This window comes from Nematocida parisii, assembly GCF_000250985.1.
Source record: "Nematocida parisii ERTm1 unplaced genomic scaffold supercont1.6, whole genome shotgun sequence".
NCBI lineage: Eukaryota > Fungi > Microsporidia > Nematocida > Nematocida parisii.
Window position 1 is genome coordinate 309,360 of NW_013524651.1, and position 14,198 is coordinate 323,557.

The 14,198-nt window shown below is 31.9% G+C and overlaps 7 protein-coding genes across 7 annotated transcripts; 3 read left to right on the plus strand and 4 right to left on the minus strand.

Moving 5' to 3' along the window:
• Positions 1 to 527: 527 nt before the first annotated feature.
• NEPG_02354 (uncharacterized protein) lies at positions 528 to 1,878 on the plus strand (the record flags this gene model as incomplete). The annotated part of the gene is made up of 1 exon (XM_013204727.1): positions 528 to 1,878. The coding sequence occupies one exon, from the start codon at positions 528 to 530 to the stop codon at positions 1,815 to 1,817; it is 1,290 nt and encodes a 429-aa protein (XP_013060181.1). The 3' UTR covers positions 1,818 to 1,878.
• A 142-nt stretch (positions 1,879 to 2,020) lies between these two features.
• Positions 2,021 to 4,171, plus strand: NEPG_02355 (uncharacterized protein; the record flags this gene model as incomplete). The annotated part of the gene is made up of 1 exon (XM_013204728.1): positions 2,021 to 4,171. The coding sequence occupies one exon, from the start codon at positions 2,021 to 2,023 to the stop codon at positions 4,121 to 4,123; it is 2,103 nt and encodes a 700-aa protein (XP_013060182.1). The 3' UTR covers positions 4,124 to 4,171.
• Positions 4,144 to 5,576, minus strand: NEPG_02356 (seryl-tRNA synthetase; the record flags this gene model as incomplete). The annotated part of the gene is made up of 1 exon (XM_013204729.1): positions 4,144 to 5,576. The coding sequence occupies one exon, from the start codon at positions 5,574 to 5,576 to the stop codon at positions 4,254 to 4,256; it is 1,323 nt and encodes a 440-aa protein (XP_013060183.1). The 3' UTR covers positions 4,144 to 4,253.
• A 477-nt stretch (positions 5,577 to 6,053) lies between these two features.
• NEPG_02357 (uncharacterized protein) lies at positions 6,054 to 8,036 on the minus strand (the record flags this gene model as incomplete). The annotated part of the gene is made up of 1 exon (XM_013204730.1): positions 6,054 to 8,036. One exon carries the CDS (start codon positions 8,034 to 8,036, stop codon positions 6,054 to 6,056), a length of 1,983 nt encoding a protein of 660 aa, XP_013060184.1.
• Positions 8,037 to 8,366: 330 nt separating this feature from the next.
• NEPG_02358 (uncharacterized protein) lies at positions 8,367 to 9,684 on the plus strand (the record flags this gene model as incomplete). The annotated part of the gene is made up of 1 exon (XM_013204731.1): positions 8,367 to 9,684. The coding sequence occupies one exon, from the start codon at positions 8,367 to 8,369 to the stop codon at positions 9,648 to 9,650; it is 1,284 nt and encodes a 427-aa protein (XP_013060185.1). The 3' UTR covers positions 9,651 to 9,684.
• Positions 9,685 to 9,835: 151 nt separating this feature from the next.
• NEPG_02359 (uncharacterized protein) lies at positions 9,836 to 12,778 on the minus strand (the record flags this gene model as incomplete). The annotated part of the gene is made up of 1 exon (XM_013204732.1): positions 9,836 to 12,778. One exon carries the CDS (start codon positions 12,776 to 12,778, stop codon positions 9,836 to 9,838), a length of 2,943 nt encoding a protein of 980 aa, XP_013060186.1.
• Positions 12,779 to 12,792: 14 nt separating this feature from the next.
• Positions 12,793 to 12,978, minus strand: NEPG_02360 (uncharacterized protein; the record flags this gene model as incomplete). Its single annotated transcript, XM_013204733.1, has 1 exon — positions 12,793 to 12,978. One exon carries the CDS (start codon positions 12,976 to 12,978, stop codon positions 12,793 to 12,795), a length of 186 nt encoding a protein of 61 aa, XP_013060187.1.
• Positions 12,979 to 14,198: the final 1,220 nt, after the last annotated feature.

Sequence of the window (14,198 nt, forward strand, 5' to 3'; positions counted from 1 at the left end):
GATTTGCATAATTTCTATAATAAAATAGTATTAAAATCATAAAATAACCCTTGATTTAATGTTTGTAAAGAATAGATAATTTTATATTTCGGGTTATCTGCATGATTTATTAATATCAGAATAATTCATTCCTTATATATTTTAATAAGCTATGATTATATTACGAAGTATAAAAAAACATGAAACTACAAAATATTCCGGTATTAATAAATAACAAAAATATTAGAAATGCATTTCTTCATGTATACTATAGACTACGCAATACAATATGCAATGGCATTAAGAAACCAATTTATAATTATCGCACGGTATATGCAGTATAGTGCATAAAAAGACCGAGTGCGCACAAACTATAAGTAACATAACAAATAACCCGAAATCAATAAAAACCAGCTAATTAAACCATTATACAAAAAAATCAACCAATCAAGTATTTATACCCCGTGCACAATAATCACTTGAATATCAACCAATTAATTTCGCAATTCATATTGCGCATATTTCATTATATTTTTTTTATTTTGTTTATGCAAATAGAAAAGACTTCACAGATTCAAAAACTAAAAAATACATTTCCATGGGTGATCTACTACGGAATTGCAACCGTAAACTTTTCCATGTCAGTTTATTTAGATTTTTGTTCTGCTGTTCCATTTAGCATGATTACCAATCCCTCATTCATTTTTCTAATACTTACAACATTCGTGTTTTTTTCTGTGTATATTCAATCTCCCCCTTCTATTATAGCACATACTAGACCAATTAACAATATAATTGTGAGTAAATTGCTAAGTATTATAGCAATATGCGATGTAATAATTCTATCAATTATTTCACACTTATGCATAACAGGGAAGTATTACAGTATTCTATTCTTTGCAAGTTTATTAGTACAAATAGGAATATATTCTGAGTATTTGCTAAAATTAATTGTACCATACTTACCAAGACTTCCAGTGGAGAATTACATTCTGTCAATATCAATAGAAATGGAAATGGACGAGAGAGATTCAGTATTTTATGACTTTCACTTCTTATTCTATGTGTTTAATTTTTTATTCATATTCTGCAGCTCCTTACTTGTATTTCTTTCAGTCTGTCCAATGGATGCTCCTATTTCATCATTTATATTTAAGAATTTATACTGTTTATTCACTTATTACTGTTTATTATACATATTTATGTCCGCCTGTGTAATTGCATTTTATTTAAAAATTAATTCTGGTTCACAGAAGTGCTATCGGCTGGTATCCAAATTGATTCTAAAAAATATTGGTGTAATAATATTTATGGCAGGGATAAATTTAATTTCTGCAGTGGGAGAGGTGTTTTTTAACGTATTAAGTGGAATATCTATAATAAGGAGTATACTAGAAGACATTGGCAGCAAATATTTTATGAATATAATATTTTATAGAAAAGTAGGAATAGCACCAATTGTTGTTATTTCTACGATTTTAGAGAAAGAACCTGATGAGGTGGTTGAATTTATAAAGGAAGTAGAAGCAATGGGTGATTACCCATATATAAGCTCATTTAGTACTACACACAGCGGCAGAACAACAGCGAGGACATCTTTATCTATTATAACAATTGTTTTGTTTCCATTGCTTATGACTATTCTTATTACATCATTAAAAATACATGAGTTTTATGTCCACGCAAAATTGATTATTTCTCTCTGTTGGGCTGTGTACTGTACTGCGTGTATTTGGTATATTTATTCAGAGTCTTTATACTATGCAGCTCTTTTGTCAAATATTCAAGGGAGTCCACAGGGGAAGAAGTGGATTAATGCGTATCTTAATACACTGTAAATACAGACAAATCATTATAATAAGAATAATTTAAATACATTAGATAACCTATGCATACTAAATAGCAATTAAATAAATTATTAGGTTAATTATTACTGAACAACTGCAAGCTATGCATCTTTAGGGCGATTGGGGCAGATTCTATTGTTATCCGTTTTTATTTTCTAACCCGAGGATTTAAAATATTCTTTTATTATTTTTATATGAAAGGAAGACTCTCTTGGTTAGACATTAGAGCGGGAGTGAATGAATTAGAGAAAATCAATGGGTGCCATATAAAGACAGTATACAGCACGAGTAAAAAGGCGATTTTAATAAAGTTTAGCAACAAAGAACAATTATTAATAGACCCACCAAGCAAATTTCATTTGACGCATAAAAATTATGAAAAAGTGAATTTAACGCCATTAGCACTGTACTTGCGGAGAGAAATAAGTAACTATAGAGTAGAAAAAGTGACACAACTGGGGTTTGATAGAATTGCTGTAATAAAGATTAGGTCAGGAAAAGGATGCAGGCTGTTGATTATTGAAATGTATGCTAATGGTAATATAATTCTGACAGACGAAGAACTAAACATAATAAACCTTTTAAGGCCAGTAGAGCATCTGGGTGTAGTAAAAGAGGGGCAGTACTTAATAAACCAGCCAGAGCTAGTATTGGACATTGCTAGGTTTAACTATGTAAAGGGTGATACATTAAAAAAGAAAATATCCAACTTTTTATCCCTTTCTGGCCGTGTGGTAGATGATGTAATTGCTGAAATGACAGAAGTATTTGAGAAAGAGCTGGGAATGAATAGGCCACTACTTCTAAGTGATATAGAAAAAGAATTAGAAAACAATTCTCCTGAGTTTATTAAGGTATTTACTTCTTTCTTCAGCGAGATATTCAATAAGCTAACAAGTGTTGGAAACTATGGTGTGGTATACTATGATGGCGAGAAGCCAACTATGTTTTCAGCTTGGAAAGAAAAGCATCCGCAGCCAGGCCAGAAAATCAAGGAGTTTGATGGGTTTGGAAGTGCTATGGACGCAGCCTTTGCAGTACAAGAAATAACAGAAACTGTATCGCAGAAAAAGCACAGAAAGATACGGGAGGCCCAGGAGAGAGACCTACACAAAAAAATTGATGAGATGACAATTTTGAAGACTAAAGCAGAGCTGCTTTCAGAGAACCAGGCCGAAGTAAAGAATGTTATCTCTGTAATTGAAGCAGCGCATGCAGCAAGTCTTTCAGAGAAAGAATTTGAGCGGTTTAAAGAATCCGAAAAGGATAAGAACCCAACGGCAAAAATCATTAAAAAGGCCAACTTTGGGAAGAAAACGGTTGATTTAATTATAGATAAACAATTGGTTACAATTGATTATACTGCCTCTATATTTGAGCAGATAAATGCGCTCTACCAAAAAGCTAAGAAAATAGAAGAAAAGCTGAAAAAGACCAGAGTTGCTCTTGAAGAGAGTAGGACTAAAGAAATAGAGGTAACCAAGAGAATAGAGAAAATTGAAAAAATTGACAGGAATGTATTTTGGTTTGAGAAATTTAGATGGCTTATTACAAAAGACTCAGACTTAATTCTGGCAGGAAGAGACTCAAAGCAGAATGAAATTTTAGTTAAAAAGCATCTTCTAGATACAGATTATTACTTTCATGCTGATGTAAGGGGTGGGTCAAGTGTAATCGTTGGGGAGAATGCAACTGTGCACACTAAAGAAGTAGCAGCTGCAATGGCTCTGCATCTATCAAAGGCCTGGGAAAACAGTACTATAACAGAAGTTTACTGTGTTCGGGGGGAGCAAGTCAGTAAAACAGCTCCAGCTGGTGAGTACTTAACACACGGGAGCTTCATGATCACAGGTAAAAAGGAATTTTATCACCCAACAAAGCTAGAGTATGGGTTTAGCATTATGTATAAGCTAAAAGACAAAGAAATAGAAATATCTGATGACAACAGACAAGTATCTGGGTTCACTGCTAACCCAGCATCAGAGGAAGAAATTGAATTTGCAATTCCTGTTATGGGCCCATACAAATACTTAGAGGGAAAGAAGTGCAGGCTTTTACCCGGATCTGCTAAGAAGGGAATGATTATAAAAGAGCTGCTTGCTATTGCAGAGCAGGAACGGCCTGCTTCATTCAAGAAGTACATTAGAAATATCACAGATAAGGAAATGGAGCTAACCGTAATAGGAAATTCAAAGCTGTCCCATGCAGAAATTCTAAAAAGAGGAGAAAAATCGCTATTTGCGCGAAAGACAAAAACAAAGAAGAACAAAAACAAAAAAACACCTGATTCAGACTAATTTTTAGTAATAAACTGTTTACTGTGTACTCAAATAAATAAATATCTGGTTATTTTAAAAACAAATCTTGTTTTTATGCATTTCCATTTTTCAGCTGTTTTCTATCCTAAAAATAGTACATAGTTGAAAATTATTCTCTAATGAATGGAATAAAGGTTTCTCCCACATATGGAACTAAAACTTCTGGCACCATTATTCCTCCTTCTGTTTGATAGTTCTCCACAAGACAACAAAGAGTTCTTTGCACCGCGCAGAGTGTTCCATTCAGCATGTGCACAAACTGCTTTTCCTCATTGCTTTCAGTTGGCCTGTACCGCACATTTAAGTCTCTGCTCTGGTAATCTGTGCAGTTAGAGCATGAAACTAACTCTCTATACCTGTCTGAGGCGGGGAAGAGTGCTTCTAAATCGTATTTAATTGCTGCTGCATTGTTAAGTGCGCCAGAAACAATCGACACTACTCTGTAAGACAGCCCAAGTGAGTCATAGAATGCCTTGGATCTATCAACCATCTTCTTAAACTCTGCCTCACTCTCTTCTGGGGCAGTAATTAAAAACTGCTCAATCTTCTCAAACTGATGCACTCTGAATATACCTCTGTTATCCTTTCCATGGGCACCTGCCTCTTTTCTAAAACAAGTGGAATATCCACCGTATCTAATAGGTAGTTCTGTTTCTTTTATCCACTCACCTTCGTGCAGCGCAGAGAGTGGTTGCTCAGAGGTTGCAATCAAGTACAAATCATTCCCGCCTTCTACTTTATATAGCTGCTCATCAAAATCGCTTAACTGTGCAGTTCTTTTCATTGACTCCTTCCTCATCATAAAAGGTGTTTGTATCAGCGTATAATCACTCTTACGTAAAAAATCCAGTGCATACCGTATAAGACTCTGTGTAAGAATAACACCCGCACCTTTTAAGAAATACCCTCTGTGCCCAGATATTCTAGTCCCTCTTTCTGTATCCACTACACCCAATCTGTCCAGTACCAAATCATATGATAATAACTGCTTAGGCCAAAATTCTTTAGTTCTCTTTTCTGTCTGTACAATTATTGGATTGTTATCTTCATTATCATCTATACACACAGATTTATCCAGAATATTTCCTATTTCTCTTGCTATATTATCCGTCTCTTCTTCTTTTGTGTTTAACTCTACTACACACTTACTCTTCTTTTCTTTTATTTCTGCTATTCTGTCTAATAATTCTTGTTTCTTTCCATTGTCCTCTGGTGAGCCTTTATCCTTTGTTACTTTAAAATACTTCATCCCTTCTTTTGTAAGACTATTCATTTCTTTATTTAGTTGTTCCATTACATATCTTATTTTTATTCTTTCTTCTATCATATCCACTACTTTTTCTGCTGTTTTTGTGCCACGGAATCTGTTAGATTCACTTTCCATGACAAGCTGCCGGGTGTCTTTATTTCTAAGAATAGACAAGTCAATCATAAAAAAATAAAATGTAAATAATATTTATAAAGACAATCTGAGTTTTATTAGCAAATACAGCAGAATCTTCATTCAATTATAGCAGCAAGAAGTAAATATAGTATAAAAGAAGTAGACTAAAAATATAAATAAGATTAAAAATTTTAATACAATAAGATAAGAACAGAAGATGAGGAGAGCAGGAGGGGAGAAGAAGAGAGGGTGATGAAGATGTGCAGAGGGGAACAGAAATGTACAAAAAGTATTTATATGATGCAGTATGATGTATATTGATAGGTGCAGTGATATATAGACAGATAATCTAATGATATATCATATGGTATGTGATAGAATTTCGGGTTATTTAGCCAGTGTTATATGACTAAATACATAAATATATAAAACAGTGATAATTGTAAATACATATGCTATTATATTTTAGTATAACTATAGAATAATACATTTTGAAAAAATAATATATAAGAAGTATCCTTTATTTTAGACTGTACTTTCTGCTTTTTGTTCTGCATAGGAACACCCTGCTGAAACAAGTGCTTTCTGAATAATCTCTAGTGGAAGATGCCTTCTTGTGAACTTTGGTTCGGGATCTCTGAAGTTGCACAGATACTCAATTCTGAATGTAATCACTGTGGTGTCACTCTTTGTTTCGTAATCCTGTATGCTAATTCTCTTTTTACTGTCCTGTTCTTTGCTCTTTAGTATGTTTACTATCTTTTCCTTGATCTCATTCAATTTATCAATTGTTACTTCATCTTTGATTATAAAGACGACTAGCTCTGTCTGTATGTCACTTCTTCGAACGTTAAAAATTGACTCTTTTATTAGTTCTTTGTTTGGGATGTAGCATACTGTTCCTCCTTTTGATGTGAATGTGCTGTACATTAGGTCTATCCTTAAAACAGTGAACTCTTTGCTATGAACTAGTATTTTATCGCCCACATCAAATGCGTGCTCATGCAATAAGAATATGAAATTATTAAACACATCCTTAATAATGTCAGAAAAGAGCCAGCCAGAGCTCATAAGTAATGGAACAAATCCAGCAAGTGCATTAATAGGATTAAATCCAATGAATGGCGTGCTGATCATAAGAGTAAGAATAATTGCCACTATTTGTAAGATTGTGTCTAATATTCCCAGAATCTTATCTCTGTCGTATAATGTTCGTTTGAGATCTATTCTTTCCCCATATACAGAGATAGCAAGGTTTAAAAGATCCTTTCCTCTAATAACAGAATTCCCATCAACTTCTTTTACATATTCATGGGATTCTAGATACCTCCAAATCTCCATCCACTGATTGCCAAATGCATCTCGTATGCTATCAATTGTTATTTGCATCTTTAAGTGCGCATCTGGTTTGTTTGGATCGTTATTTTCTGTGTTACTGTCATCTGCTGCTATGCTGTTCAGTATTTCATATACAATGTCCTCACACTGGGACTTAGACTTAATTTTAAAGTCAACAAAGTGCACTAGGAATGTGTTGGTTATTTCTATGCCCTCCATTGAATCGGCGTTCATATTCCCCATTCCTCTTTGGTTGATACTTTGTGCATAAATAGACAGCCTCCTTAGAATAGAGGTTTTGAAATTTACATCTCCAATTCTTCCAGAAAACACATTATTCCCACAGTATGCAATTGCCAACTTTAAGAAGAACTTCTCCACTATAAAGAAAAAGAACAAAATACCCGCACACATTGAATATCCTCCAAGTCTACCGTATCCTTTAACCTCCATTCTTGTCAAAGAATAGTCTTCCATGAACAGATTACAGTGGATTATTCCGAAAATACTCACTATCAGAACAGTTATCAGATATTTTATATCATCAACAATAAACAGAATGATTTTACCATCATTGCTTATCTTATGATTAAACATATCACAAACCATTGCAACGATAAACACCAGTCTGTTCATTATTAGATATATTACAAGATAGCTAAGAAATACAGCACAGAAGAATACCCCTAGCTTAAAGTTTATCTGAGAAGAAGTCACCCCTTTGTATTGGGTGATTGGCATTAGTAGCTTTGGCATACCAGGCTTTTCTAATAAAATAACCAGCGTTGGAGACAGCATAATAAGCAAACAACCAACTACTGCATATGCAAATACTGCTGTATAGAACCATAGACCAGTTAAATTTCTTTCTATGTACCCAAGAGTATCAAAGAAAGAAAACTTGTCCTCCTCTTCTAGATCATCCATGGGCTGTCTTTTCTTATGCTTTTCTCTTTGTTTTTTAATTTTGTTTTCTTCTTTTACAGCCTCAATTATTTTATCTCCGTGTGTTATTTCTTGGTTAGACTCATCGTCACTTTTCTCTGAATCATCACTTGCTTTTGTGTCTCGCGTTTGTATTGGGTTAGTCACTAATTTCTTAATCTTCTGTGATACATCTCCCGTGGAACTTGGCGAGTTGTTTCCATTTTCTCTCTCATTCGACTCCATTAAGGGGATGGTATGATATTATTCTTATATTTTCATGTGAAAAATATGCATCTTTTGGTTGGTTGTACTTCTTTTTCCTATTGGTTTATTTTTTGCCTGGCAACCAACCGAATATTCAGATTTGAATCATGGTGAGGTGTGCACATTTAAGGCTTCAGCACATCTATTGGGCGTTTTGCAGGTCAAATCTATTTTATTGCGAGTGACTGCTATATAGTATGATAGATAGTTATAAAGTGTATTACAATATGAAGTTTTGTCTGTTAGCATTTGTATCATAGAAAAAGCTTACAAATATAACGGAGACATAAAATTTTTACAAGTAGTTTTATGCAGGAAGAGAAGAAAACATTTTCAAGCTATTCACTTGACAGCTCGCTTGTTGAAGAACTTACTAAAAGAGGAATTATTCACCCCACTGAAATACAAAAGCTTACGCTTAGCAACCTTGAAAATCGGCAAAGTCTTTTGGCTATATCTAATACAGGAACTGGTAAGACTCTGGCTTATTCATTGCCCATACTGCACTCACTGCTCAATGATGACAGGTACTTTTATGCAATGATAATTCTTCCTACAAGAGAACTGTCTCAGCAGGTGCATGCTGTTTTATCTGATATTGGTGCTGAAATAGGCCTACGGACTACCTTGCTTATAGGTGCAGTAGATCTACTTGTTCAAGGGAAAAGTCTGGCTGCACGGCCTCATATTATTATTGGCACACCCGGAAGAATTTACCACCACTTACGTAACACCAAAGGAATAACTCTGTCTTCTTTCAAATACTTAGTATTGGATGAGTGTGACAGGCTCTTAGACAATGACTTTGATGGCGATATAAATGGAATATTAGAGCTAATCTCTCCGAAATATATATTTTTATTTAGCGCCACACTTACAAAGCGTGTAAATGCATTTAAAAACAAAAGAATGAACAATCCATTATTATACAACGTACAAAAGGATGAGGGAATCCCTGAGAACATATCCCAGCAATATGTATACCTCCCACAGAAATACAAAGAAGTCTATTTATACAGCATTATTCGGTCTCTAGGCTCTAGAAAGTGCATTGTATTTGTTAAAACATGCATTACAGCAGAAAAAATAGAGCGAATGCTTCGGTCCTTAGATGAATCTGTGTGCAGCATACATGGAAACAAATCTCAAGAAGTTCGAACAGAAACTATTGAAATGTTCAGAAGAGGAAGATATTCTGTACTTATATCAACAGATGTAGTAGCAAGAGGCATGGATATGGAAGGCATAAAAATAATTATAAACTACGACATGCCAGATGGCCACAAAGAGTATATACACCGTATAGGCCGAACAGGCCGTGCAGGTGAAACAGGCAGTTCGATCACTCTTGTAACACAGTATGATGTAGAAGAGTTCCGTAAGCTAGAAGTTAAGCTGGATCTAAAAATGGACGAGTATTCCATATCAAGCGATTTAATATATAGTTTATCAGACAGTGTAGATCATGCCAAGAAAGAAGCAGCAGTGGATATGAAAGAAGAAGGAATTGGTAAGAAAATTAAAGAAGTAAAAAAAGGCAGGCAAGGTTTAAGAACATCTAATAAAAAAGAGAATAGAAAGAATAGAAAATAAGCATACCCCGATATAACCCTAAATAATAAATCTGTCAGATATGTTTATGTTAATATTCTGCTTAATAACCAAAATTCTTTAAATATAATTATTGTAATATAAGCATGGTTTATTAGAATAAAATATTATTTATGCCTTACAATTATTATAATTTCTATAATAACAGTTGTTTCTATATTAAGTAATTATACTTTATTAATATACCAAGATAATATATCATAATGAATTCCATATTTACACCCGTTATAATTATTATTCCTTATAGATATAACCCCATCTAAAGCATTTTTAATATCTTCATAATTATCCAGGTGAATGAAATTTAAAACATCATTTGGAATAAAACTGTAATGCATAATTAACTGATTAAGTATACTTTGATTAAGAATACCTTCACTATCCTTATTTTCTATACCTTTACTGCCCCTATTTGTTATTTCTTCAGAATATGCCGTATCTAATAAATACGTATTCAGTGTTCCTAAAAGGTCTTTCATAATATGGCATAGCATGGGACAAGACATATACTCTTTACTATTTATACTTTTATATATACAGTACCCATGCATTGCCATGTTCATAGAAGGATTCTTACGGTTTAACATGTCAATAAATGAGGCATGAACAGATTGATTATTACGTATAAATGCTCTTGTATCCTTTATATCTGTATTAAATTTATATGTTGTATATTCATATACACTGTCATATATCCTTGTATGCCATTTTATTATTAAATTGTTATTAGACCTAATCAATTCCTGTTTAATATTCATACAGTAACAGTGATGATCTTCGTACCAATCGTTTGAATTTCTTATAAAGAAGTCACTGTAATAATATTTAATAAAGCAGTTTAATTTTCTTTCATTAATACTGATATTTTGTAATAATTCACTATATGAAATATTCTCAGGCCTTTCTTCAGGCAATAATGTCTTATCCATTATTTCTGTATAATTATGCATATACACAATTGGATACATATCTGTATATGATTCTATCTTAGGTACTTCATTATTAATATAATTAATATCATATGGTCCTAGAATAATAGCACTAAACATAAACACAGAAAGCAGTAAGGGAATCCTTGGTTTGTTAATATTATTATCATTAATTTCATTTTTAATGCTTAATGGATATGTAAACTCAGCTAAATAGAATTTGGTTTCATGTATGTTCTCTTTAACATAATAAAATATTATATTATACCCAGTACGTTCCATTTGTTCTACTGTTTTGCTTAAATCGTCTGTATCACTTATTAACGACCATGCTTTATTATTTGTATTATACTTAAATGCGTATAAATATCCTTGATTTTTCTTATACATATCCGCCCCTATATCATATACATATTTTAGGTATGTGATTATATTCTTAATCTTATGAATCTGATATAGTATAAATTTATTACTCTTTGTTTTATGTAAGTAATAGGGAAGGTGTATGATTTCAAGAGTGTGTCTTACATTATCTACAAACTGCACATGATAATGCTCTTTAATGGATATTTCAATAGATGCCATATTAATATGTATGTTACCATTAATTATTATTATTTTACACTTATTACGAGCACTTTCTGATTCAATAGTTTCATTTATTATAGCATAATGCTTAATATACTTCTGTGACGTAACTGTATGTCCACCCATGATTTTATTATATCTACTATTTGGGTCTGCGTATATGTACTTATTGAACTTTTTTGATCTAAGCAGACTCTTTTCCTCGTGGGATAGCATATACACATACGGGAATTTCTCATAGAACAATTTAACCGCATTGCAAACAATTGTATACACTTCAATACAATCGAAATCATATATGCTGATTTTACTATTATTATTATACTTCTCTATTTTTTTAATTATATTATACGATTCTTCTATTATATCTGAATTCTCCTGTACAACACCTATAAGATACATTATTATATAATTAAAAATAAATATATTTTCCATAGTAATACTATTAGACTTATTATCTAACTCTTCTTCAAGGTTTTTAAAGATTTTACTAATTAGCCTCAGTGGTATTTTACAAAAGTCTTCATATACTTCTGGTATATAGAGAATAATATTCATGTTCTTTTTAAGCTTTATGTCCTTTTCTGTATCACTCTCAGATACTTCTATGACTATTTGTTTAGATATACCACAGTAACAGCAGTATACATTTACTTCTTTATTAATCCATATATCTCCAAGAGTTTCTTTTTTTTGTTTAATATTACTTATTTCATTATGCGTACTCCTTATAGTATTAATGTATACTGATGGTCCATGTACTTGTATATATTTAAATAAATCAGTAAAAAAACCATTATAATATACAGGATTTCTTAATTCATCACTATCTAAATTAACCATATACATAATTAGTCTATTTTTCGAATAAATGTCTAATTTTATGTTTTTAATTAGTGTCCATACATCTACAGTTGAGTTGTTCTTCCATTCTTTAATTATATTATGCCCTTTTTTAATAATTAAATTATAATTATTTAATGAAATAAGATTATGTACTAGTACTAATTTCTTTATATTGTATACTTGTCTAGTATAATTTCTATTTATATACCTATTCATACTCATATAATAAATAAATGTCTTATTATATCTTGTATTACTAGGTATAGTTATATCTACATTCTTACTTGACTTATTTGAATCTGAAAATGTATCTATTACTACTTCATCAGTATTACTATAACTATCTGTATCACTTGTATTAATACATATATTTCCATTATTATTTCCAGTATTAATCATAAATTCATCTACACTATTATTTGTATTATTACTCATGTTATTGCTTATGTTACTACTTATACACTCATTTATACTATCACTTAATGACTGTTTAGAGGTACTTGGTGATATTAAATATCCTGTATTTGAATTGCTTTGATTTTCTGTTATATTGCTGTGTAAGTGTGCACCTGCTGGAATAATTGGTTTTGTAGATTTCGGGTTATTTCTAAATTTAAATCTTGTGAAATAAGGATGACTCTTCTCTTTTCGATTATTTCTTTTATATTTTTCTGTTGAATTTATTACTATATCTATGTGTATAATACATATTATGCCAAATATAAAGATATTCTTCAAGTATACCATAAATAATTTAAATTTTAGCGTATAAAATAATTTATATTTATAATTCGGGTTATTTCAAAGATAGAAAGTATAAGAATACCATCTGATGGTAAAACTGATTCATGAACTTTATTTATTTTATTCATACGTGTAGGAACCCAAATTTTCTTAAAATATAGAAATCTTAAATTAAGTATAACAGTAAAATTAATATAAATCATTATATTTAGAGGATATTCTTTATAGTAATTGTGGTGACACCACCACTCGGATGGGAGCCCCGAGGGCGATCCGTCTGCGCGCCAGCTCGCGCGGTGATCCCGCCAAAGCAAAGGCCGGGATCTCTGAATCAGTATATCAACTTCCGACTATTTAACCGGAGCTCTTCCCCCAATTTAGGGGGAGACTCAGGGAAGCATCGACGGCTTAACTTCAGCGCCAGACCTAACACAACTGCGCCCGAGACTCCGTGTCCGCGCAGGCTTGGGTCGCTTCCTAAAGACAATAAAGAGCTCTCCCCTTTCACCCTCTTCTCTCTCTTGGCTACGTAGCAGGGCGGCGGTGGCGTTACTCCTCGTGGGTACGTCAGTAATAATTATTTACTATTTCAGTATACGAAAATAAATCATTCTTTGTGTATAAAAGCATAGATAGTCAAATCTAATTATTGTGTATATACGGTTAATCTAATTAATTGTTATAATTAATGTTGTTTGGTTGTTAATTGTTCTGTCTGGCTTAGTATTTCTTAAATCTTCGATTTTTCCTAGTCTCTTTTCAATTGTTGCTGCTCTTATTAATATTTAAGTAAAATTGTTTAACCCTATACAAATATATATATGAAAATAAATATACCTCAATAATTAGTGTTATAAATATAATAGTTTTCCAATTCAATATATTAGAAGACTTCTCTTTAATTGTTGTTATATTGTTGTCTTCTGTTAAACCAGTAATTACTTAATTTATTATAATTCTTTAATATTGCAGTAATTATGAAAGTGTTATAATAAACAGTAAATATAATTGATTTTATACTGTGTATTGTTGGTTTGGGATGGTGAGATCCAGAATGTTAAACAAAATGATAATGTTTGGAGTGTCAAAATATGTGAGTGACAGCTTTTGTGATTAGAAGTCGTCTATATAAGGATGACGTGGATTAAAGTTTTCGTATGTCTAAGCCTTCAAGGAAAAAACGGCTTGTATATACACTAATATATATCAATATAGTAATAATCATTTGTATATTAAGTGTATATACGTAAGTATATAAATTCTAGCTATTTATAATAAAAATGAATTTTAAATATTCTTATAAAACTATAAAATTTAAATATCTTCAGTGAATGGGTTTATAAAAAAATAAAGAAATACAGAAATAGAAATTACTGTAAAAATAATACAGACGGATTATACTAATAATATATTAGAAACACGG